The sequence below is a fragment of the Hemicordylus capensis genome, chromosome 2 (genome assembly GCF_027244095.1).
Source record: "Hemicordylus capensis ecotype Gifberg chromosome 2, rHemCap1.1.pri, whole genome shotgun sequence".
Lineage (NCBI taxonomy): Eukaryota > Metazoa > Chordata > Lepidosauria > Squamata > Cordylidae > Hemicordylus > Hemicordylus capensis.
This window is the reverse complement of record NC_069658.1, coordinates 377665587-377689158: the sequence shown is the minus strand read 5'-3', so window position 1 is coordinate 377689158 and position 23572 is coordinate 377665587. Positions and strand designations below refer to the sequence as shown.

Here is a 23572-nt window from a genome sequence, read left to right as displayed (position 1 = left end):
GCTGTTGCATACAAAGTAAAGAGACAACTACCTGAACACCTCCACTAGCTTACTTGAAGCCCCCTGATGAGTTATTTGTTGAGATGTGTCCCATCTCCATGTCTAACCCAGAGCCATTAGCAAGTAAGAGAAAAGAAAGAGGAAAGGAAAGGCAACAGACTATTCTGAACAGTGAGAGATGGATCTTGTATCCACAACAGGGAACAAACCATTCAAAGAGAACAGTGACTATCTCACAGCTCAGTTGAATGGAATGTGCTGTTTTCAATGGGAAATGCAATGGGAGCTTGATTGCCCTAAGAATTCATGGGTACCAAGGCAGACATTTTCCTGCACTCTGCGGAGAATTTAAACATTTCTCTGTGTGGCACACAGACATTTACAGTAAAGGGCTTTTATTACAGGGAAATGGACCTCTTCTTAAGATGCTATACAAATCTCTAATCAAGTGCGCACAACTTTGGCCCTACAATTGTTGGTCATCCCTGACTATTGGCTACTGTGGATAGGAATGATGGGAGTTGTAGTCAAGAACAGTCGGAGGGCTGAAGTGCACCCCTGCTCTCAATGATGGGTTCCAGTCTCCAATCAGTGGCTCATCAGAACAGCACTAGAATGGTCAGCATTCAGAGCGTACTGTGTGTGTTGATAGGCTTAACACTGTCTAGCTTGGGCCTGTGGCACTAGACAAAAAGCGTGCAGTGAGCAGATCTTCTTGTTTCAGCTTTAATTCACTCCTGTATTAGGCGAAGGTTTACTATTCGCTTGTGTTTGAACATGGCTGTGGATCCCCCCCCCCCAAAAAAAATCAGATTTGCTCTCTTCCTGTCGGGCCATTGACATGGTCAGGAAATACTACCTTCCAAATGCCCCTGCTGTGCTGAGGATATCACCTTCATATCCTATGGCAGAGGGTCTCAACCTTGGGTCCCCAGATGTTGGACTACTATCATCCTAGCCACAATGGCTTCGACTAGGGTTATGAAGTAGTTTGCAGGTTTGAGTCTCTAACCCTCTTTCAACTAAAGGATCGTCTAGGAAGCAGGAGAGAATGATACTTCCCAAAATAAGGATGGGTGGAAGGTAGAGGTGTGTATTACTGGAGTTTTCAAACTTGTGTTCTAAAATGGATTGGATTTCATCTCCTCTTGAGCCCTCTTCAGACGTTATGACTCCAGTGGCACTCACGCTTATAGTGCCCAAAGCAGGTCAGAAGTCCCACCCTGGTGCTGTTACTCATTCCAGTTGGCCGCTCACAGTTACAATGCCATTTGTGTGAAGGGCGGGGGGAAGCACTGTGACTGTGATGGCTAGCAGTCACGGGCAATCCAGGCGGCTGCGCACAGAAGTGCCAGCTATCACAGTTACGGCACTTTCCCCTTCACACAGACGATGCCGTAATTGTGAGCGGTCAGCTGGAGCGGTGTGAGTGACAGTGCCGGGACAGGACTTCTGACCTGCTTATGGTGCTGGAAGTGTGAGTGCCTCTGGAGTCATAGTGTCTGAAGAGGGCTTTTATCTTCACTAATTGTGCACAGTTCTCTGATAGCCATTATAGTCAGTGTGTGTGTGTGTGTGTGTGTGTGTGTGTGTGTGTGTGTGTGTGTTTTGCTTGGACCTCTCTCGCTCGCTTACTCTCTGACATGAAACTCTCAGTCCAAACCACAGAAGAAAGAAACAGGCTGTTTCATAGATAGGTTCCAGATCTTGTACAGACAACCAGAAAAATTGAAATTCCCAAGAAAATGTATTAATTTGACTGGAAATGTGGAAAACCTCTCCCATTGGAAAAGTATAGGAAATGATACCTTCCAGCAAACCTGGGGAGTTTTCTCGGGTACTTTTTGAGACAGAATATGTGAACTTTCACTTAATTATCAAGCAATGAACAAGCTATATTTTTCCAGTTCACTGAATTTCTGTGTTGGATTTCCATGAAAATTGCTTAAGAAATAGAAAAAAACACGAGAAAGCTTAAGTGCTGGATACATTTTTCTAAACACATAAACTCTTCTGCACATCAATTACCAGTGAGCGAAGGGAGAATGCATGGTCATTTTGTGGTGCAGGAGGAGTGCTTGCAAACTTCAAGCCCATTTTACTAAAGATATAATAAAATAGCATTTATACAGCACTTCTGCAAAAGTGCTTCGAAGTACTTAAAATACATTATCTCATGTAATCCTTATGATAACCCTGTAAGACGGGTCAATATTATTATCCATTTATTGTGGAGGGGAGCAGTGGGAGAGAATGGCTTGCCTAAAGCCACCTAGAGAACTCATGGCCGTGGTGAGGCTTGAACTATTATTTATTTTTGAGATTGTTTTTTAATCCCACCTTTCTACTTTCAAGCACTCAAAGCAGCTAATATCAATTATTTTTAAAACCCTATCCTTTCAATAAAACAATATAAAAAACACACAACATAACAATAAAATAACAACAATTAAAAACAAAAAACCCCATTCTGGGGGAAGCAAAAGTTCAGGCTGATTGCCTGCTAAACAGAAAGGTGGCTGGGACCAAAAACGAGGGGAGAGAGTAGTTGGATCTCCTGGGACAAGGAGTTAACTATATTTATATGCTACCTTTCTCTTATGATGGAATTGAATGTGGCATGCAAAGGGGTTCCTAGGTGGTCACCCATCCTGGCAGTGACCAGACCTAGACCTGCTTGACTTCAGCAAGGTGGTTGTCTCATCTGTCTGCAGACCATGCCTAGGGACTCTATCCCAGCTGCTGCAATGAAGAAGCCTATTTCCTGAGGACTTTGTCTTTCACAGCTAAGCCTCTCCACTAAACCAGCTCAGAGATGTAATGAATAAATGTGAATAATATTTTGGACTTGGACCTGGGAGATCTAGATTCAGATTACACTTCAGTATGGCTTACTTTGTGGTACAACACAGTCACTGCCTCAGCTCACCATCTGTAAAAGGCAAAAAAAACAAAAAACAAAACCCTAATTCCTTACCTAATGGGATTGTTGTGAATATGAGAAGCACTATATAAATGATTGATAATGTTATGGTAGTTATGGTAGGTGAAATCATTAGACCTGCCACTTGGGTGTTGCAATATGGTTTCTTGTGACTTACAAAATGCAAATGTGACAGGACCCTTCTTGCATATTTTTCACCCACAGTAGTTTTCTATTGCATGGGTGTATCTCCGTTTACCATCCTGCTCGATCTACCTCTGGCTCAGCCACTTTCTTCTCTAGTTTGGTACAAGGCTCTGTTTCTTTAGCGATCATCCCAGCAGCTGCGAGTCAAGGGTCACTGTGGTGGTGTGGCCTACAAACGCTGCCATGCAAACTGCAAAGCCACAAAAGACCGTGCAAAGTCTTTCTTGCAAGGTCGCAGGCTGAGCGGAGGTGAATGTATCCGCGAGGAGCTGGCCAGCGTGCTGAAAATAGGTTCGGCACCTAGCAGCTGCCCTCGCTACACAGCCATTTCTCGACTTTGCTGCCCGTGGGAACAGAAACTAGGCTGATGCTCTTGATTCCTCTACTTGCCTTTATAGCTTGGCCAGGCAAGATTTCTTTTCATAGATAGAAAACCCTGGGTTTTTTAAAATCAATCTTGCTCTGCACTAATGAATAGCCTTCCTGCCTCCTGGACTTAGGGATGAAAACGCCTCATTTTAACGCAGTAGGACCTATCTGCTCTAGAGTTTCCTGCACCCTCAATTTAGTGGCTGAGTACCAAAAAAGAAACATAGAGATAATTTATTTTAAAAGCAAGTTCATCATGGCACCATAGAATCCTGTGCCAGCATCACTTAATGGGTGACAGAGATGGCACTGCTTGTGCTGTCCCTGCTGTCACCTCAATCTCAACTGTGGGTCAGCATGGGCTGAACTGGTAGCTTTTAGAAATCTAAAGTGCTGAGAGTATATCCAGTCCTTCCACAAAGTATCCTTGTGTATATGTGCCCATAGACCCCAAGTAGCTGATTTAGAGACCCAAGGGTGGTTTCACACATGACCAGGGGTGTAACTATAATAGGGCAAGGAGAGACAGTTGTCTGGAGGCCCACTGCCTTGGGGGGGCCCCCAGAGGCAAGTCACATGACTGACTCCCCCAGCCGCGCACCCGCCCGGGCTTCCTTCAGTTGTATTCATCCTCCGAAATTGATGTCGGTGTTAAGACCTGGAGCTACCAGAACAGCATGTCTTTCTCTAGTACCATTAAATGACTTGCATCGTCCACAATTTACAAAACCTTAAAAAAATAATTTAGGATGATATTCTGTTGTGGCACATAGGTGTTATACACACACACACACACACACACACACACACATATATATAATGCTTTTTGTTACCACTATTCAGCCTCATTTAAGATTTCTTTACTTCATTTTAAAATCTTGTCTCTAGGCCCACTCCAACCTTGCTATGCCCCTGCACATGACACAGGAGAAACCTGGGTCAGCTGCCCAGGATAGCCTATTCTGGCTTCCTAACACAATGTTCCTGTATCATGTATGTATGGGGGTTGCATTTACACTTTCCATTTTAGGCATCCACCTAGAAGTGTGACATCTAAATTCATGCTTAAGGTGGTGTTCTTCCAAGCAAAGCGTTCCCTGAACCTCTTGGCCTAAATGTCCTCTTTCTGTGATTTGTATTTCATATAAAGCGAATAAATTTGTTTTAAAAGAGGAACATTTAAATGGTTATAACCCTTTACCACATGTGTATCCTAACTGTGCAAAGATGACTGATTGTGGTGGCCTCTAAGGAATCAAACCAGGCATTATTTGCAGCATAGTTTATACTTAGAAATATATATAGTTTATATATTTCATATATATAAATTTATATTCATTTATATATATATAGTTTATAGTTGGAAATGGGAAGAAAGTGGGAGCTGATTTATAGGTGCCAGATCCTGGGGAGGGGAGGGGAAGCGAAGGGTCAGTACCTGCTTAGTTTTGGAGAACTTCCTGTTAACATACAGTCACATACAAAGGCTGTTTTGTTAGCACGCTGACTTGATTGATTTCTTTGTGGAAGTATTTTAGAGTTGTTGTTTGTTGTTGTTGTTTGGAGTGGAAGAGCATTGAGTCATGAGAGCCCCCACCTGCAGGCTGAAATGGTACAGCCCAGACGCAGCAGTTGCCGCCTTTGAGAACTAGACCGCTTTTCCTTGTAGAGAACAAGGAAGGGTACGAATTCCGGGTGTCAGAGTGAGCCGAGGAAAGAGTGACAACTGGAGATTAGACAATAGTTACCACCTAAAGTAAATTAGTCGCCTCATAATAGACCAGACATTTTGTACACGTGGGCCTAGATTTCTTCCCCATCCCCATCCACTTTAGATGGTTACATGTGTCATGGCTTAATGAGCGCGGCTACAGACTGTGGCGGGGTTTATTCTGGACTACGAAAAGGTGCCGTCTTGTAAGTGCCGATTTCATGCGTTTTATCAGATGTAGGGTGGAAACGGTGCCTTGTGGGTTAGCGCAGGCATCGAAGCCCTAGGCTGCCTGACATGTATCTCATACTCCCCGCCTTCCTCCCCACTCTTGAGAGCCGTTTTCGGCCGTAGCCCTGGGAAATGCGGGGTGCGGGGCGTCTAGCAGAAAGGGGAGTGCAGGCAGTGCATTCTCGGGGGACCGCTCCGTCCCTCCCCAGCGCAAGAATCTGGCTGGTGTTTTCATCTCCCCTCCCCTTCGCGTCCCCAGCTCGCTTGCTTGCCGCCTCGCTCCCCCCCCCCCCGCCGGATCCGCTGATTCAGGCCTCTTTCCGCGCAAGCCAATCAATGGGCAGGAAGGGCCTGCAGCGGGCTCCGTGGCTCAGCAGCTGACGGTGCTATGCTGCTGGGAGGCAGGCGGCGCGCACTGCAGTCTCAGCTCCTCCTGCCCACCCCAAGAACTGGGCCGGTCCCAGCGGCACGTTTCAGCGCCTGCCTCCGCTGCTCCACTTTTAGAGCGTGCTAGCTGGCTGGCCGGCTGCTGCTAGCTGGGAGCTCTTTTAACCTCTGCGGCACCGAGTCGTAGTGATCATGCAGGGCGAGAGAGAGAGAGAGGGAGAGAGATTGACGGCGTAGTAGTTGGACGAGCAAGCAAGGATTACTCGGGAAGCAGACGGCAGCGGTTCAAATTTTGAATGGATGAGAAAGGCAGTATGGAGCAAAAGCAGAAGTAGATCGTTGAGCTCAAAGCTTAAATACGCACATTTGCTCAGTCAGGATGGAAAAAGCTTCCCACATGTATAAACAGCAACCGATGCTTAGTGTATAAACAGGAATGTTGGGGACCATATCTTAGTGTGTGCCCACTCCTTGATGAGTAACTATTCCTGCCAAGGCCCTGGTGTCTCTCAGCGATGGGTGCTTTGCACATGCTTAGAAGCACTCTTGTCTGGCTATTTTTCATATGCAGAAGCATAGGTATGGCCTGGGCCTGGAATACCCAGGTTCTAGGGCTTAAGACCAGATTCCGAAATAAATCAGATGGTCCTACTTGCATTTTTTAAAAAGCTTCCTTCTTTACTTTGGTTATCCATTTTTGGCTATCCATTTTAAGTCTGTCAGCAAGAACCTAACCTGTTGTAGATGGGATATGAGGCTGAAATAGTTTGCTAGTTCCTAGTTTTTCATGTGACACACAGCTGCATTCTAAAATAAACTTTAGGGTATCTCATATCAGACCCTTCCATTATTTAAAGGCTGCCTCCTTCAGGATAAACAAGGATTCTGTCCGGTCCAAAACATATTTTTGTGCAACTTGCTCTAATTGTTTTTATTTATTTATTTATTTATTTATTTAATATCGCCCAAAATTTATGTCTCTGGGCGGTTTACAATAGTGAATGTGATGTCCCCAGTCAATGCTTAGGAATGTGGAACTGGGGGTTTCACAACCCAAAATAAGATTTCAGCCACCCCATATCATAAGCCCACAGTACCAAGAGATTATCCCCAATGAGACTTTAGTACTGTGTCCAGCTCAACACTTTTCTTTTGCCCAAGACACTGTCAAGTGTGCTGCCTCCAAAACAGACATATAAATGAATAAGGAATTGATGGTGTGCACCCTAACCTAAGCTTTGAGTCAACCAAAATTATACCTCCAAAGCATCAGGAGACTGTCTCCTATACAATGTCCTAGCATCATACCCTGCCCAGTACTTTGCTTGTCAAGGAAGCTGGCTCAGACCAAGAAAAGTATACATAAATGTTGCTCTAGACAAGACCATGGTTTAGTGCCTGTATGCCCAGGACCATCATTTTAGTGGTGGTGTTTTTCCCCAGGGGAGAGAGATTCCTCTGGGTAGGGCAAGATTCACAGAAAAATCCAAAGCCCTACTTTTGGGTATATTCAATATTAAATTGCATAATAAATGTCTGTATAACTCGAGATATAGATGCTCATGCTGCGCAGAAATAATCACATGTGGATTGAAATGTAGGCAGGAGGATTGCCTCACCTGCTCTCCTTGATTGTTGCTCCAGTTCATTCTGGCAGGCATCAATAGCACTAGTACAATTGTATTTTCTACCACTGGAGCCATACAAAGAGGGTTTTGGTTCATACAAAGAAGCGAATATTGTTACCAGAACTGCCCCGGAGTGCTGGCTAGACACTCTAACTGTGCTTTTGGCTTAGCATGGGGAATTAGCTTGGCTAGACGGAGCACTCTGGCTTCAGTATAAACTTTGTGCAAGTTTGGTAATTGGAAACAATGAGGAAGCAGAAATGTGATTCAACAGATTTTTTTCCGTGGTAAATGGAGGTACAGGAAGGCAAAGGTTCATCTAAGCAAGGCAATAGAATGATAGTCTTAACCAGAATCTTACTGAAGGTAATTTAGCTTGAATCTCTGCTGGTGTGTTTCCTAGAAATCCTGTTGAAATAGTGAAATCCTATTTTGGGCAGCAGCAATATAGGAAGGTACAGAAAGGCATCATCTCATACTGTGCAGGAGAAGGCAATGATAAACCCCTCTTGAATTCTACCAAGGAAACCACAGGGCTCTGTGGATGCCAGCAGTCGACACAAACTCAATGGCACCACTTTTCATTTCTTCTTTCCAAATGGCAGGCAAAGGTTTGTCATAGAAAGCTCTTAAAAGCAGGAATAAAGAGAAGAGAAGGGAGCGAAGAGACTCAGAGAGGCAGGAGGTTAGTTTTACCTATCCTTAGTCTGGTGGTGCATTTAATGCCCTTGCAGGTCTCCTCGCAGAAGAAAAGCAGGAAGAAGAAAGGGTGAGGAGCAAAGGGCTACACTTGTACACTTGAGAACCAGCAGGGTACAAATCCATGCAGACTCTGAGGCTATGTGGCTTGGCCAGAGGTACATATAAAAGACATGCCCAGAGGCAATTCCCAAGCCAAGCTCCCTCCCCGGAGGGGCAGAAACTCCGGCAAAACTATGAAGTTCATCATTGCATGAAGTAGTCAGTTTTGGGTGTGCCTTGACAAGCAAAAGGCTAGAGTAGCTTGTGGAAGTGTATGTGTAGAGGTGAATTGCTGGACTTAAGGCTTATCTTGAGACGGAGATGCCACACCAGGTGCAAGGATGTATTTGAGATTTTAATGGGCTGCTCTGATCTGGTCATTGCCAGCCAATTTAGCTATTGATGGTGGTTTGGGAAATGCTGCTCTTATCTGGATTGCTGCAGATCGTGATGGCAATGCTCTCTCTCTTGTGAAAAGGGAGTATTTTCTTCCCTTGAGGTGTATCTTTTGAATTAGGTCTACTTGCTGGCTGATTGCTTTCTCTTGAGATAAAGAGAGAGGTTGGGGATGACCCCTTACAATCTTAGCTATTATGACATTGGGGTTCATTGCCCCATGCTTTGCAAGGGACCAGCTGTGAGTCTTTGCCAAAAATCGGCAGGTGAAGAGTTCATGGTCCCATGAGCGGAGGTATCCAAAATGGAGAAACAGTTCCAGTTACATAGAGAGGTGCTCTCTGTGCTACCCTGAAATAGAGCGGTCTGGCAACACTATGGGGAGACATGATAGAAGTGTATAAATTTATGCATGGAGTAGAGAGAGTGGACACAGAGAGATTTTTACAACACTAAAAGCAGGGGTCATCAAGCTGAAGGCTGGGAAATTTAAGACCAACAAAAGAAAGTACTTTCTCACACAGCACATAATTAATCTATGGAATTCTCTGCCATAAGATGTGGTGACAGCCACCAGCCTGGATGGCTTTAAAAGAGGCTTTGACAAATTCATGGAGGATGGGTCTATCAGTGGCTACTAGTCTGGTGGCTATAGGCCACATCTGGCCTCAGAGGCAAGATGCCTCTGACACCAGTTGCAGGGGAACAGCAGCAGAAGAGAGGGCATGCCCTCACCTCTTGCCTGCCGACTTTCCAGAGTCATCTGGTGGGCCACTGTGTGAAACAGGATGCTGGACTAGATGGGCCTTGGGCCTGATCCAGCAGGGCTGTCCTTATGTGGTGCAGCTTCTTCAAGGTAGCTATCCTAGTGCTGTTGCACTGCTCAGGAGTGAGCAGACAGGGGCATTGGAGCAACATGGGTGTGGCAACTAGTTGGCAGCATATTCATGATGCCAAGATCATGACTCCTCCTTGCTCCAGTGCAATGCTGTGCTCCAAAAATGTGAGTATTATCTTAAGAAACAATCCTCTATTAAGTGCACAGTCCCATAGGATAAACTGACCACACAATCAGCAGCCACATACAAGTGTCGCAACATGACAACAGCAACCATGCGGCACATACACAGGTATGTCCCACATGCAGACATCTTCCACATCCCCTCACATATTTCAACATCAGACACCTCTTCCCACACATATCCTGCAGATGTCAAGGAAACTCCAAGCTCCAGTCACTGTACCGACAACGCCAGGGGAGCCCAGAGGGCACTGAGCAAACTTGCAGATCACTGGTCCTTCGTCAGTGCAAGGAGTCCATGCATAGAGTGAAGGAAATGATTACATCTGTGGACTCCAAGTACTCCAGTCTTAGAGAATACGATGGCAGTACAGCTGTGCTAGCGTGAAAGGCACATATGTGTTGTAGTTACAGCCGTGTGTGTGTGTGTGTGTGTGTATATATATATATATATATATATATATATATAGAGAGAGAGAGAGAGAGAGAGAGAGAGAGAGAGAGAGAGAGAGAGAGAGAGTACATCAGAAGAACCAAGCATGAGATCACAATGTTTTGCTCCCATTCTGCATAAACACAGGGAATGCTGAGCAAGGGAACCTTATTGCCAACGGGAAACTAAATGTGTATATGTATGAACACCACAGAATGGAAAGGAAATTTGCAATGGGGAGTAACAATTAGAGTGCACAGAGCAGTAAGCCACAAAGGGTGTTGGACTCGAAGGAAAGAAAGGGGGGCTCAACATGTTTTTTCCGGATTCCCTATCAGCTCCCTGCCCTGTGCACAACCAGCCACCAAAAAACCCAGTTCCACAGCTGGAACAGTGGATATAAGGTCAAACTACTCAAGTCAGGTAAGTCAGTGAAAAGCCAACTATGGAAGGAAGGGAGGGGGCAAATAATACGCAACTGTATCTGCTGTTTGCCATCCAACAAGACAGAGCAGCAAAGGACCTTACTAGAATGAAAACTTTAGTTAAGATCTGAAGAGTCCTACATAGAGCCCACACAAACTCCAGGGAATATGTCACCACATGCACTGGGAAGAAACAACAGCATAGGCACCCATAGGATAGGGCACCAAGCACTCCCTCTGTAGGGATTACAGGCCAAACACTCATCTTTTTCCTTATAGGATCACAACCAGATAATAAACAGCAGATCCACTAGAAACCTGAAACCAGTTCCCAGGCAACACATCAGTGAACTGAACACCAGTTCAGCTATCAATCTTGCTCCTTCTCATATGCTTCCGTTGTCTGCCTATTTTTAATTGCAGCATCATGTTTTTCTGCTTGTTACCTTGTTTCCTTCTTTTTTAAAAAGAAAAGCCGGAAATATTTTTTAAAGAGTTTTTAAAGAGTTGCAAAATCGCTCAGGGGATTGATGAGTGTGTGATGTCACAAATGTTAGCAAATCAGTGCTGTCTATGGCTGGCTTTCCCCATTCAAATTAATCTCTCTTTTAAAAATTGCGGAATAGAGTTCAGCATGGGAGAGGGAAGGATTCATTTGAACTCAACCTGGTGAGGCTGCTTTTAGAGTCACCCCATAGCTATATAAATGTAATATTTATTTTCGTCCTTAGAACTTATTCACAAACAAACACATCTGTGGTGTGTACACTGGTGTCTCCTGGTGAGACCCTAAAGTATGAATAGGAGGGTGATGTATGTCTAAAGACATGGGGACTTATAGTAGATATGTGCCATGATTTGTGTTATTTCCCGTGCATATAGGAGAGATTAGTAGATGCCTCCCATTTTATTGTCATTTTGTAAATCAGCATGCATGAAACATTGGCAGATGCAGTCCTGACTCCCCAAATGTCCATACTTGTAGGTCAACATCAGCACAGGGCTAGTTCTCAAGAAAAGCCTGCCTCCATACTGTTAAAAATTGGGCAGGAGTGAACTCAGAGCAAGAGCAGGAGTCTGGGAGTGCTGTTTCCAGCTCTGTTGCTGCAGGGCTGTTGAGTAGCACTGGGCCAATAGCTTTCCTCCTCTGAAACAGTGGCAGTAGCGTTGACCTTCCTAATCTTTCTCTAAATGATGCTTAAAGAAGGTTGATGTCACAAGTATGAATAAACTAGACTCACAACAGCAAATTCATACCCCGTGCAACTGTGAGAACAAACTGGTTGTAAGACACTGAAACCATGGCAATTAAACTGGAAGGATGTACTTCTACTTTCTTGATAGGTATTCATACAAATATGAAGCAAGAATGGAGTTGCCTTGTGGAGCTGAAGTGCTGGAAATTAATAATAATGAATAAATAAGTGGTGGGGAAATCAAGATCATTGTACAACCAGGCATAACTGTTCTTCACTGTTCTTATTTAAGTGAATTAGATGCAGACTTAACACCATTACACTTGTTTACATAGTTGCTTACCTCATGGAGTAAATTGTTCTCGAGAATGTGCTTTCTATAACTAAGAATTCATTTATCTCTATAAAGCACTCTCAGCATTGGTATAAATCAATGCCGTGAATATAGAAGAAAGGAGGAGTTGGAAAGATAACTGTGCAATAAAGTATTGTGTGAAGACGGTCCAGGCGGAGTCTCTCTAAATGTAAAAACAGGAAGCAGGTGTGTATGTATTTGTGGGGCTGCCTCCTTTTCCTGACAGGTGTTCTCTACCTTTTAGTGGAAAAAGAGAATACACAATGCTTCATTTGTGCATGATCTGTAGATGGTTTCATTACACAACTGTGGTGGATTTTGGACTGGATGTTAGAATCAGGATTCAGAAGAGACTAAACTGCATTATTAGGTTAAATGTTGCCTCCCCCCACCCCATTTTGACAAAGGGGTGAAGAAAGCTCACTATAATCTTTTCAGAAAACTTGAATTATTATAGAAACGTTACCCCTTGGCTCTGTATATTTTGAAGCAGGTGAAACTGATATGTAGTTGTGTCCAGGAAAATGACACAGGTGATGACTAGATATTAAATATGGCTGAACAAATAAACCATATTGAATAAACCATTAAATATGGTTGAACAAATATGGAAGTGCAAAGAAGATTTCAAGAAAGATGGACAGACTAGGAAACAGCTCAGGCTAAGGGCCAAATATCAAGTTTCCCCTCTGAACAGATAAGGTCCTGATAGCATGGATAAGCCATATGAAAGACATTGGACAGGGTGTGGCAACCTATTCATCCTTGAAACCACACTGGACACATATTTCAAAATGTATAGAGTTTGTTTTATTCCATATTATTTTAGAAGCCAGAATACTATATTGGGAGGGTTTCAGCACTTTCTGGGTTTTCCATTAATATGGTGGATGCGAAGTTGCAGTCATCATAACCTCTTAATCCTTGGATTCTAAACAAGGAGTAGTGATTTCCAGCATATAAATTCAGGCAAGATGTAAAATCTCACTTAGGTTCAGGGCACTTTTCCAAATGAATAGCAACACATGTAAAGTATGACTGCGACAAATGTATGCTTGCAAACACCTGGCATCCTAGAGGTGCACCTGTTAGAGAACAAGTTTGGTTCCACCTCCCTAACAAGTGAACACTCATTGGAAAGCTGGATTGACTGCTATGGAACATATCCAATCATTCCCTGGTAGGACTATAACAGTTTCTAACAGAGCAACTAACAGTTTCCGCAGAGCAACTAACAGTTTCCGCAGAGCAACTCGTGCAATTTCTGCCACGTGGACATGGGGTGCCCCTTCTCCCTGCATCGAGTATACAAAATAGTGGCAGAGTCACTAGAGCAGGAAGGTTCATATGCCTCTAACTGGCTCCAGAGGCTTCAATCCATCATACTCCACCCATTAGACTGTTTTTATGTAGTGCTTAAGTTTACTTTTGCATTTTCCATTTCTATAAATTAGTGAAAAAACTACATTGACCAGAATGCATATTTGATTTTAAAACGGCTCTCTTCTGCACAAGTGATAACACTCCAAGCTAAAGGTTGTTCTTGGTATCCCTTGTGAAAACAACTGATGTGTATATAATTCAGAATAGGTTAGATTGGGTTCAGGAAGTGGAGAAAACAGAACTCTTTGTTTTGACTCCACCCAGAAGATCCACCCATCTCTCAGACTTTCCTTAACACTGCCTCACTCCTTTTGAATACATGATTTTAGCAACCATCATAGCAAACTGCATTGTCCTTGCTCTGGAGCAGCATCTGCCTGATGAAGACAAGACGCCAATGTCAGAACGACTGGTGAGTAGTAGTGTTCTTTTCCTCTTAAATATTGATATGGATGAAATAAATTTCACAGAGCGCGAGAGGCTGCTTTGTGTCAAGATCCCTCTCTTTTTCCAAAAGGGGAGTAAAACTTACTTTGTGTTCTGATATCACTATGCTGTGTGTTTTGTAAGATAGGTCAAATTGTATATATTTTTGTCTAGTATTGGCATTCTTGAGGGGAGGGATAATTGCTAGAAATGTTGAATTGTTTAGTGAATCTGCAGTTAGGTTTGTTTCACTCTGTGCTGAAGAGTCACTAAACAATTCAACATATCTAACCATTATCCCTCCCCTCAAGAATGCTATTACTAGACAAATACATATACAAGATAGTAATCAATCACCATGTTTCTCCAAACCCACTATCAGCACCCAGTGAAATTAAGATGTTGGTACCTGTTTGGGGCCTGGGCAGAATCCAGTATTTCTGGGTGGTCTGGGGAGGAGCATAGCAGTGTCTCATGGATCCAGATATGAAGTATACAATTAAAGCTATTTAACTAAAGTTTGTTTGTTTGTTTATTTATTTATTATATTTCTCCACTGCCCTTCCAAAAATGGCTTAGGGCGGTTTACACAGAGAAATAACAAATAAATAAGATAAACAAAATGGATCCCTGTCCCCAAAGGGCTCACATTCTAAAAAGAAACATAAGATAGACACCAGCAACAGTCACTGGAGGTACTGTGCTGGGGGTGGACAGGGCCAGTTACTCTCCCCCTGTTAAATAAAGAGAATCACCATGTTAAAAGGTGCCTCTTTGCCAAGTTAGCAGAGGTTATGCAGCTTAAAAAACAACAGCAATCCTCTTTGAGTGGGAGAACTGATTTGTCCCTTGTTTTTTAAATCAACTGACCAGAAAGCAAAAACACTGAGATGACCTCTTTTGGGGGGGCGGGGGGGGGGGTTGGCCAGCTGATGATAGTGGCTGAGGCTGACATCCTGTGCAATGTTATGTACATGTTGCAATGTCACATTCATACAGTTGCACAAGAGCGCTGTTGCACTAAATGCAATTGATGGTCATTGGAAATAATATTTCCTATCAACTGGGGCCTTTCTGCACCATCAAACAAAGCATCTTGCAAAGCAAACCATATTTGTCATTAGTACAATACTCTTCTAACCCTTAGTCCAGTACAATTGTTTAATATTGTATCATCATGTAATGACTGGGAGGGGATAGCTGTGCTGCTCTTCATTTACATAATAATATAGATAAATGTGCACTCCCAACGTAGGAGAGGGGACTGAAAAATTAAATATTAAAAGTTCATAAAATGGTGGCGAGGAATTGCATTGCTGCTCATGAAGGATATCACAAGTTTACATATTCAGCAGGGTGATAGCAATGGTACAATCAGACTGCAGGTAGAGGACTGAATTTTCAAATTCTTCTCCGCGTTAAAAAATAAAATCATGAAAATGGAAAAGCTTGACTCTCAGGGGGAAAGGTTTCTGCCCAACCTTCTCTCTGGTATGTTTGTTTTCCACTTGCAGAGCATGTTCCATAAAAATGTGATATAATCCATTCAACCACTTCAGGATTCTATCACCTCATTGCCACCTCATTCTGTGGCTTGCCTTGTTTAAACCAAGCCATAGACAACATTCATTTGATGCTGTGACTATTGCAACCACATTCCATCCTGCTATCCCAGTTGCAGTAGATATGCCTGGGGAGAAGGCATGTGGAGTATATGCAGCAAATGCATATTTGTTACACAGAAAACCAGTAGTGCAGAAAGGTCAAGACTCTTGTATTTCCTTGTAGCCCCATTTCCTGAACAATTTGTGATTCTTCAGTTTCATTGTCTCATTTTCCCCCCTTCCCCTAGGATGACACAGAACCATACTTCATTGGAATATTTTGTTTTGAGGCTGGAATTAAAATTATTGCCTTAGGATTTGCTTTCCACAAAGGCTCCTACCTAAGGAATGGCTGGAACGTGATGGACTTTGTGGTGGTTCTCACAGGGTGAGTAGCTGGTTTCTAAACCACTATAAGTTATTGTTGGTGGTTGTTTATTTACTTTCAGTCTGGTAGAAGCAGTTTTCGTTAGTGGATATTGAGCAGTGTTGCACAACCTAACCCGTCCAGCTGTTTTTGGACTAAAGGTCCCATCATCCCCAGCCACAGTGGCCAATAGTCAAGGATTATGGGAGTTGTAGTCCAACATTTGCAGGAGGGCCAAAGTTGTGCAGCCTTTCACAAGGGTCAGGAAGAGAATTTGAATGCCCAGATGGTTTTCCGTAACATAGAAGAAGAAGGAAACCTAGTTAGAAAGAGTGGGGGTAGGCTTGGCATGCGAGCTCCTTCTGGTTTGGATTTCTTCCCCACAGGTTAGGGTGAAAACACTAAAAACAGGAATTACAACAGGTCCTTCACCTGCCGAGTAATTCAGGCTTTGCAACTAGCCTTACACTCTTTTGACAGTGGTGACCATTGATGTTTATAACCTACCTTTCCATCAAGGATCCTAAACAAGGCTCACAACAGCAACATTTACAAACAATCCATCAGTAAAAAACACAACAGCCAGAAGTTTACAGCAGCACAGCTAATTTAACTCAAAAGGCTTTCTTTAAAAAAACAGGTTTTGACTACTTGCCCAATGGCGGGCAGCGAGTGAACCTCTTTGGGGAGGGCATTCCAGGTGCTGCTGTCGAAAAGGCCCTGTCTCACATCCCCTCCTGCCGTGCTCCAGGCGGCTGTAGGACAATCAACAGGACTTCAGGTGTTGAACCAAGTGTCCAAGCAGGTACATACAGAAAGAGGCAGTCCTTAAGGTTTCCTGATCATTTAGGGCCTTAAAGGTTAAAAACAGCATTTTGAATTGGCAGCCAGTGCTAAAACAACACTGGCGTAATATGCCTAAGCACCTCACTCCAGAAAACAGTCTGGTTTCTGCAACTTAAAGCAGCTGAACATGCATATATTCTAAACATACATACCAGCAAGTCAAATGCTGACTCTGCCGTAGTCCTTCTGCTCATGTTTCAGCCAAGCTGTCCACCTTTTAAAAAAACATTAAAGTAGCATATATGCAATTATACAGATATACAGTCAAACTTCATCTTATTTAAACAAATTACAAACATGTCAAAAACAATTGCAAAATTGCTTTGGCGGTTTGGTCAGGGCGGGGTGGGGGGAGTGTGTTGATGACATAACTGGTGTTAGCCAATAGCCACCTCCTCCACAGTTGCTTTTTCTCTACTTCAAACCTAGCCATCCTGAAAACTTGCTAACCCAGTTTTCCACAATTTGCCCCAAGACAGAAAAAACTACATTTGTACTGAATGCAGAGAGGGTGCTTTCAAATTGCTCTCTGCTTCTCTTAAAAAGTTACATTCTATAGTGGTTCTTCAACATCATCATGTTCTTGGATAGCATAGCTTTAAGGGTGGCACGTGATCATGCAATTCTGGATCTTTGTGTAACAGGTACATCCTGTCTGCAATGCTGTGTCCTCACACTTTTCTGATTTGCGTTGCTTGTTCCCTGCTGCTTCCCAACCTGCTCGCAATTTCCTGAGCTGGGAACAAAAGCTTCTTCCTCCTAAAGCAGGGATGTTATTGGTGGTGGAGTGCTTACAACACCCACCCAGGCTCTCATTTATTGTCTGTTCTTGGATTTGAAGAGGGCATCTATTCAGCCAAGAGAACTCTGCCGAAAATGTGCTGAGCTGTTTGCCATTTAGCTTCTCCATGCTTCTGGCCCCTTCTGTTCCTTGATGCCTCAGTGTTAGTAAGTCATTTGTTTTAGTCTTGGAGTTTCAGCTCTTCATCAGTTGGTATGTTACACTGGTTCATCTTTATTGGGGACTGATTATGGGGTGGGCGTGGGGGATTGTAGTCCTGGTAAAACCCCATCATGTTGCCATTAGGCTGGTTTCTGTCATCTTTGAATGAGATATGAGCACATTTCTTCTCTTAACCTGAGACCTGGATTTTTGGATAGTGAAGAGTTGGGCCAAAGGAAATGCATATTCAAATTTCTCCTCGGCAATGAAGCTCATTGTGTAGCCTTGAGCAAGTCACTAACTTATAAACGGAGGTTCTTAAGATGATAATACAGAACAAATTGTATGCATTTTTATTGTGAAAAGTGCTATAGCAATGGTACCTATGAATTCTGCAAAGTGCAAATTATGCCCCTTGGGAGCTAATGCTCAAATGTAGCTCCTGTCCAGAGATCACTTGCATGGAACCATTGCTCTGTTCTGAGCTTATTTTCGCTCTCCCCTCTCCTTCATATATTGCCCACCCCTGGGAGCAATCATTCATAGAGTACCTGGAAGCTCGTGGAGGCAAGGTCTTCAGCAGCTATTTTTGTCCCAGATTGGAAAGCATGACACTAAGTGTCATGGGAAGTGGGCGATGTTCCCACTTTAATAGCACCACTGCCATTCTGGTTTTACTGTCTCCTGCAGTACCTTGATCTTTACGTCCTCTGTTTTGTTGGCATATTCATGGGCTCAAGTATTGCAGTGGTTTGAATGTTTGAAATAATACATGGATGTATAAATCAATTTTTTGGAGAGTGTTGTAGCTACATCATGGCCATGATTCAGAGAGACAGAGACAGAGACAGACAGCCAGACAGCCAGAGAGAGACAAGGAGATCAGTCTCATTCATTTGAGTTGGATTCACGAATGCACAAATTTATGCACTGAGTCTATTATGTTGTCCATTGTTATCCTTCCCTGAAAGGGTAGTTATCCTTGAATCATTCCTGTGGGCTAGGTCTTTGTGGGTTAGGTCTCTGTGTACACAAGACATTTTAGCCTTCTTGCAAGCAGCCTAAACAATCCCTGGGGATGCCCTAGCATGGAGAAACATCACAGTGAACTGGGCAGTACACAGTAGAATAGCAATTCCTGTTATTGTGGCAGTGGGATAAAGTGCTGTGGTACTTGTGGAAATTGCCCTTCGACTATAGCAGGCAATTACACTGTAGTGTCTCTCTCCCCAGGGTGGTGACATGTAGGTGAAAACGTGCAGACAAGGAGGCTGTCTACACGAGCACTGTGGAGAGCCTAACCGGGCTCTCCCCGCAGACAAGAGCCAATAGGGGGTCGGTTGGGACGATAGGGGTGGAGCCAGTAGGGGCAGCAGGGATCGAGGGCCCCCTGGAAGTCCCAGAATGCCTCTTGCGAGTGTGCGGAGCATTCTGGGGAGACCCCTGAGCTTGTTGGAGCCTCCCAGTCGGAGGCAGCTCTCCTCATGAGCGACTCACGGTCGCCAAAACGGGGTTAGCGGAGCACTGACTCCGCCAACCTAGTTTAAGGGGCGGGGTATTTTGGGAGGTTTGCTGCCGGGAGCCATGCGGCTCTCATTGCAGCAGACAACCTCCCCAAAGCGGGCTGGGATTCCTTTGCCCACTTTTGGGAGGTTGTGAAGTTAGCCTCAAGGATTACCATATTTACCCAAATCAAAGACGGCTCTGAATTTAAGATGACTCCCTTAAAAAGTAGAAATTAAATACAGGTTATACCTGCATTTACTCGAAAGGAACAGGACTCTGAATTTAAGATGGCCTCCTGATTTCTAATATCAAAAATCTTGGTGGGGTGGGAGACTGGTCTTGGATTCAGGTAATTACAGCGAGGTTGTTCTCACAGTCAGCCAAGCCCAGGCTTAGGCAGCCAAGCCTGGGGATACTCGGGATACTCGGAATCTGGGATGACGAGTCCTAGCCTCTGTTGCTCCATGCTGTTCTCAGCAGCTCGGGTCATGTGGGCAGGTCATGTGAGTGCGTGGCTTTCACACAGCAGGACTATGAGCAGTCGTCTGGGGGAAGATAGGTTGGACCCTGCTTCCCCCGCCCCCCCGCCCATGTGGCCATGTATCATGTGAGCCCTTGGCCTATGACTGGGGACTCAGTAGTTGTCATCAAAAGCCAAAGTGTTTAGTTTCATTACATTACCACAGCCTGTTTCTCATATTTTCAAGGCTGCTTCATGCAGAGGGAATTGTTTCGCTTTGTGTATTTTGGAGTATTGTGGGTGGGTCCTTGGTGGCTCATAGTCTTTTTACTCAGTGCCGTTCTTGGTTTTGTAGGTTGAGATGCAGAGCTTCCACAAAGGACAGTTGATTGCAGTCCTGCTTAGGGGAGTGCCGGGAGGTTAAAATGCATGCCACCAAACATCTTCCTGTGCATGATTTTAGGCAGGATGGAATGCAGAATAAGAAGGCTAAAGGGATGTTCCAAGGGATGTGAGGCTGCAGCCAAGAGCAGCAGTAGCAACTTTGCATCTCCTCCCCACATCTCCCTAATAACATAATATGTGGGACCTCCTAACACTCATGTCTCCCCATTACCAGGGCCAGCTCCAGGTCTGAGGGGACTCTTGGTAAATATAAGCACGGTGGTGGTGGTGGTGATGGTGGTGGTGAACTTGGAGCCAAATTGTCTTGGCATAAGGGGCACTGGGCAACAGCAGCAGCTCCTTCTCTGGTCCTCCCCATCTACAAATGTCCTTCCTGCAGAGACCCCTACTTCATCACAGGGACCTCTACCTGGAAGAAACCCATTCATGGTTAGGGAAGGTAGGAGGAGCTAGTAGGCTGGATCTCACAACAGTGAACTGGGCAGGACAAGCATCCTACCCAGCTTTGGGAGCTGTGTGTGCTCCACATTTTTGGTCATCTGTCAGCAAGAGCCTAGGTAGGAGAAGGGAGAAGTGATTGTATGGGAGGCGGTCGCAGGCTCCAGTGGCGTTGTCTTACCCAGCACTTTTACCTAGCATATTACTGACAGTGGGGGAAATGCCATCAGAGCCTGTGCCTGCCTCCCGCATGATCACTTCCCCCTCTTTCTACCTAGGATTTTCCTGACAGACTACCAAAAATGGGGAGTGCACACAGCTCCTGGTTACCATCATGAGAACCAGCCTAATGACAGAGTAAATTGCATGATAGTAGGTGCCAATGCAAATACATCAGTGCCCTACTTCATGTGTTCTAGGACTGAGCTCTGGCACTAAGGAAGAAGAACTAAAAAGCTGATCCATCGGGCACTATCTCTCAGAACGGTACCCCTTCAGAATGCAGGGGTGAGGGTTGCATGCTCAAGTGTTTCCACACATCCAGAACTTCCTGACTGTGGAGTTTCTTCACACCTACACTCAGCATGGGTGCAAATTGCTGCCACTCTCTGCTTGCTGCATCCCTCTCAGTATACAGTTCATTAGCATGCCAGGCAATATGTGCTTCTTGATTAGGGAGTCCCCTCTGCACTGTTCCTTAAAGGAGCTTTCCAGACATGCCTTGAATGCCAAGGGAGCCTCAGCCTGCACAGCCTGAATGGTGAAAAGGCAGGCAAGGAGGACACAGAGATGGGAAAGCTGGTTTCCTGCCACTCCTGCTGGCAAGTCGCTCAGGTGGGCAAACCTTCAGGTCTGTGATTCAAGTGACAAATTGTGAGATGAAAAAGGAGTAGGGTTTTGGTAGAAGCTGCTCACTTGTATCCAGACTCAATGTGTGCCTGCAGTTATAGGCATGCATGCACATCTACCATGTGCTCTGCTTGTCTTTCTTCCTGTACAGCAATAGACATGTTTGCGCGAGTGCATCACGATGCCATCATTTGTGTACCTTGCTGTGTCCTCAAGGAAGCACCCCTCTCAGGGGTGAGTATACATGTGTATCTAGAGGAACCTTACCCTGTGTGTGCTTGGATATGGGAACACACATTTATTTATTTAATTACTTGTGTGCTTATTTGCTTATTACATTTATAAACCACCTAGCATATAAATCTCGAGGCAGTTTTAAATACAGCAAAAATAAAACAGAATAAAACCAATGAAGACAGTTTTTAAATCATTTTAACAAAAATCCTGGGGAAACAGTCATGTCTTAAGGGATTTTTCAAAGGCAGCCGGAGGTTGACAGGGAGCACATTCCAAAACCCTGGGCAGCCACAGAAAAGGCCCGGTAACACATTGCCACCAAATGAGCTGGTGGTAACTGTAACTGGGCCTCCCCACATGATCTCAGTAGGCAGCAGGGTTCCTAACAGAGAAGCTACCCTCTTAAATACCCTGGATCCAAACCATAAAAGGCTTTATAGATAATAATTAGCACTTTGTATTTTGCTCAGAAACATAGGTTTGGATAATTTCATGGAGGAGAGGTCTATCAATGGCTACTAGTCGGAAGGCTATAGTCCACCTCCAGCTTCAGAGGCAGGAAGCCTCTGAGTCCCAGTTGCAGGGGAGTAACAGCAGGAGAGAGGGCAAGCTTTCAACTCCTGCCTGTAGGCTTCCAGTTGCATCAGGATGCCACTGATGGGGCTTGGGCCTGATCCAGCAGGACTGTTCTTATGTTCTTATAGCAGCAGCCAGTACAATTCTCTTAAGATCAATGTTTTATGGTCTCTTTGGATTATCCCAGAGACCAGTCTGCCTGCTGCATTCTGCTCCAATTGCAGTTTCCGGACTACGTACGAAGGCAGCCCCCCACCCCACACAGAGAGCGTGTTGCAGAAGTTGAACTTGGAGGTTACCGGAGTATGTACCTCTGTTTTAAGATCATTTACCTCTAGAAATGGGAGTAGTTGTCATATCATCTGAAGCTGACAAAAAGCACTCTTGGCCACTGCCTCAACCTGAGAAACCTGGGAGAGCTTTGGGTCCAGAAGTACTCCCAAACTATATACTTGTTCTCTCTGGGAGAGTGTAACCCCATCCAGAACAGGCAGATCTAAACCAGCTCCCAAGTCATCGTCCCCGCCCCCAACAATCAGTAAAGGTAAAGTCTGCCAGCGAGTCGGTTTCAACTCCTGGTGACCACAGAGCCCTGTATTCTTTTGGTAGAATACAGGGGAGGTGGGTTTACCATTGCCTCCTCCCACGCAGTATGAAATGATGCCTTTCAGTATCTTCCTATATTGCTGCTGCCTGATATAGGTGATTCCCATAGTCTGGGACACATACCAGCGGGGATTTGAACCGTCAACCTCTGGCTTGATAATCAAGTCATTTCCCCACTGCGCCATTAGGTTGCAGTACCACTGTCTTATCTATAAGCAACTTCAGTTTGTTATCCCTCATCCAGCCCATTATTGCCTCCAGGTAGACACTTGGGAAGTTATGCTATTTCCTGATGAAGCTGATGGAGAAATAGATTTGGGTGTCATTAGCATATTAATAACACCCTGCACGAAATCTCCTAATGGTCCCTCCCAGTGGTTTCATGTAGATGTTAAAAAGCATTGGAGACAGTATGGAGCCTTGTGGAATGCCATACAATAACTCTCACTTTAAGAGGAACAGTCTCCAAGAGACAAAATCTACAATCTATCCAACAGGTAGGAGCAGAACCACTGAAACCCAATTGGAACGCTCTCATGTGACCCAGCAGGATACCATGGTCGATGGTATTGAAAGCCACTGAGAGATCCAATCTAGTCCTATAAGAAGAGTTGCTGGACACCTCCATTATAGACTCCACCATTAATTCGGAATCCAGTTTGGCCTGAATTCAAGAGATTTTTATCTGTGAAAAAGTCATTTAAAACGTCACAGTGGGTAACTGATGGTTTCAAATTCAAAAGAGGGTATGTACTAGTCCTCTCACAACCCTAGATAGCTCTGCTGCATGTGAACTTGAGATGCAATGTGGGCAGAAAAGAAGTGCTTCTTTGCCACAGCCACGCGTATTGCTAGAGCATAGTTCTGCCTATGTCTCTGAGCATTCTGCCACCTCACCCTCCT

The 23572-nt window shown here is 44.5% G+C and overlaps 1 protein-coding gene and 1 long non-coding RNA gene across 12 annotated transcripts in view; one reads left to right on the top strand and one right to left on the bottom strand.

Moving 5' to 3' along the window:
* Nucleotides 1-23572, top strand: part of CACNA1A (calcium voltage-gated channel subunit alpha1 A) — a 401410-nt gene that overhangs the window by 133513 nt on the left and 244325 nt on the right. For 9 of the 11 annotated variants that reach the window (XM_053290757.1, XM_053290752.1, XM_053290754.1 and 6 more), the window contains exons 4-5: nucleotides 13713-13818; nucleotides 15685-15824. In XM_053290757.1, coding sequence (XP_053146732.1) covers nucleotides 13713-13818; nucleotides 15685-15824 — 246 coding nt within the window. Of the gene's footprint in view, nucleotides 1-12136; nucleotides 12210-13712; nucleotides 13819-15684; nucleotides 15825-23572 lie in introns of those variants that run through there. The other 2 variants (XM_053290760.1, XM_053290759.1) reach the window with 2 other exon arrangements.
* The window catches only part of LOC128342804 (uncharacterized), a 41835-nt gene continuing 34408 nt past the window's right edge, over nucleotides 16146-23572 (bottom strand). The window contains exons 2-3 of the long non-coding RNA XR_008315179.1: nucleotides 16802-16863; nucleotides 16146-16656 (exon numbers count right to left, since the gene is read on the bottom strand). This is a non-coding gene — a long non-coding RNA (uncharacterized LOC128342804). The remainder of the gene's footprint in view (nucleotides 16657-16801; nucleotides 16864-23572) is intronic.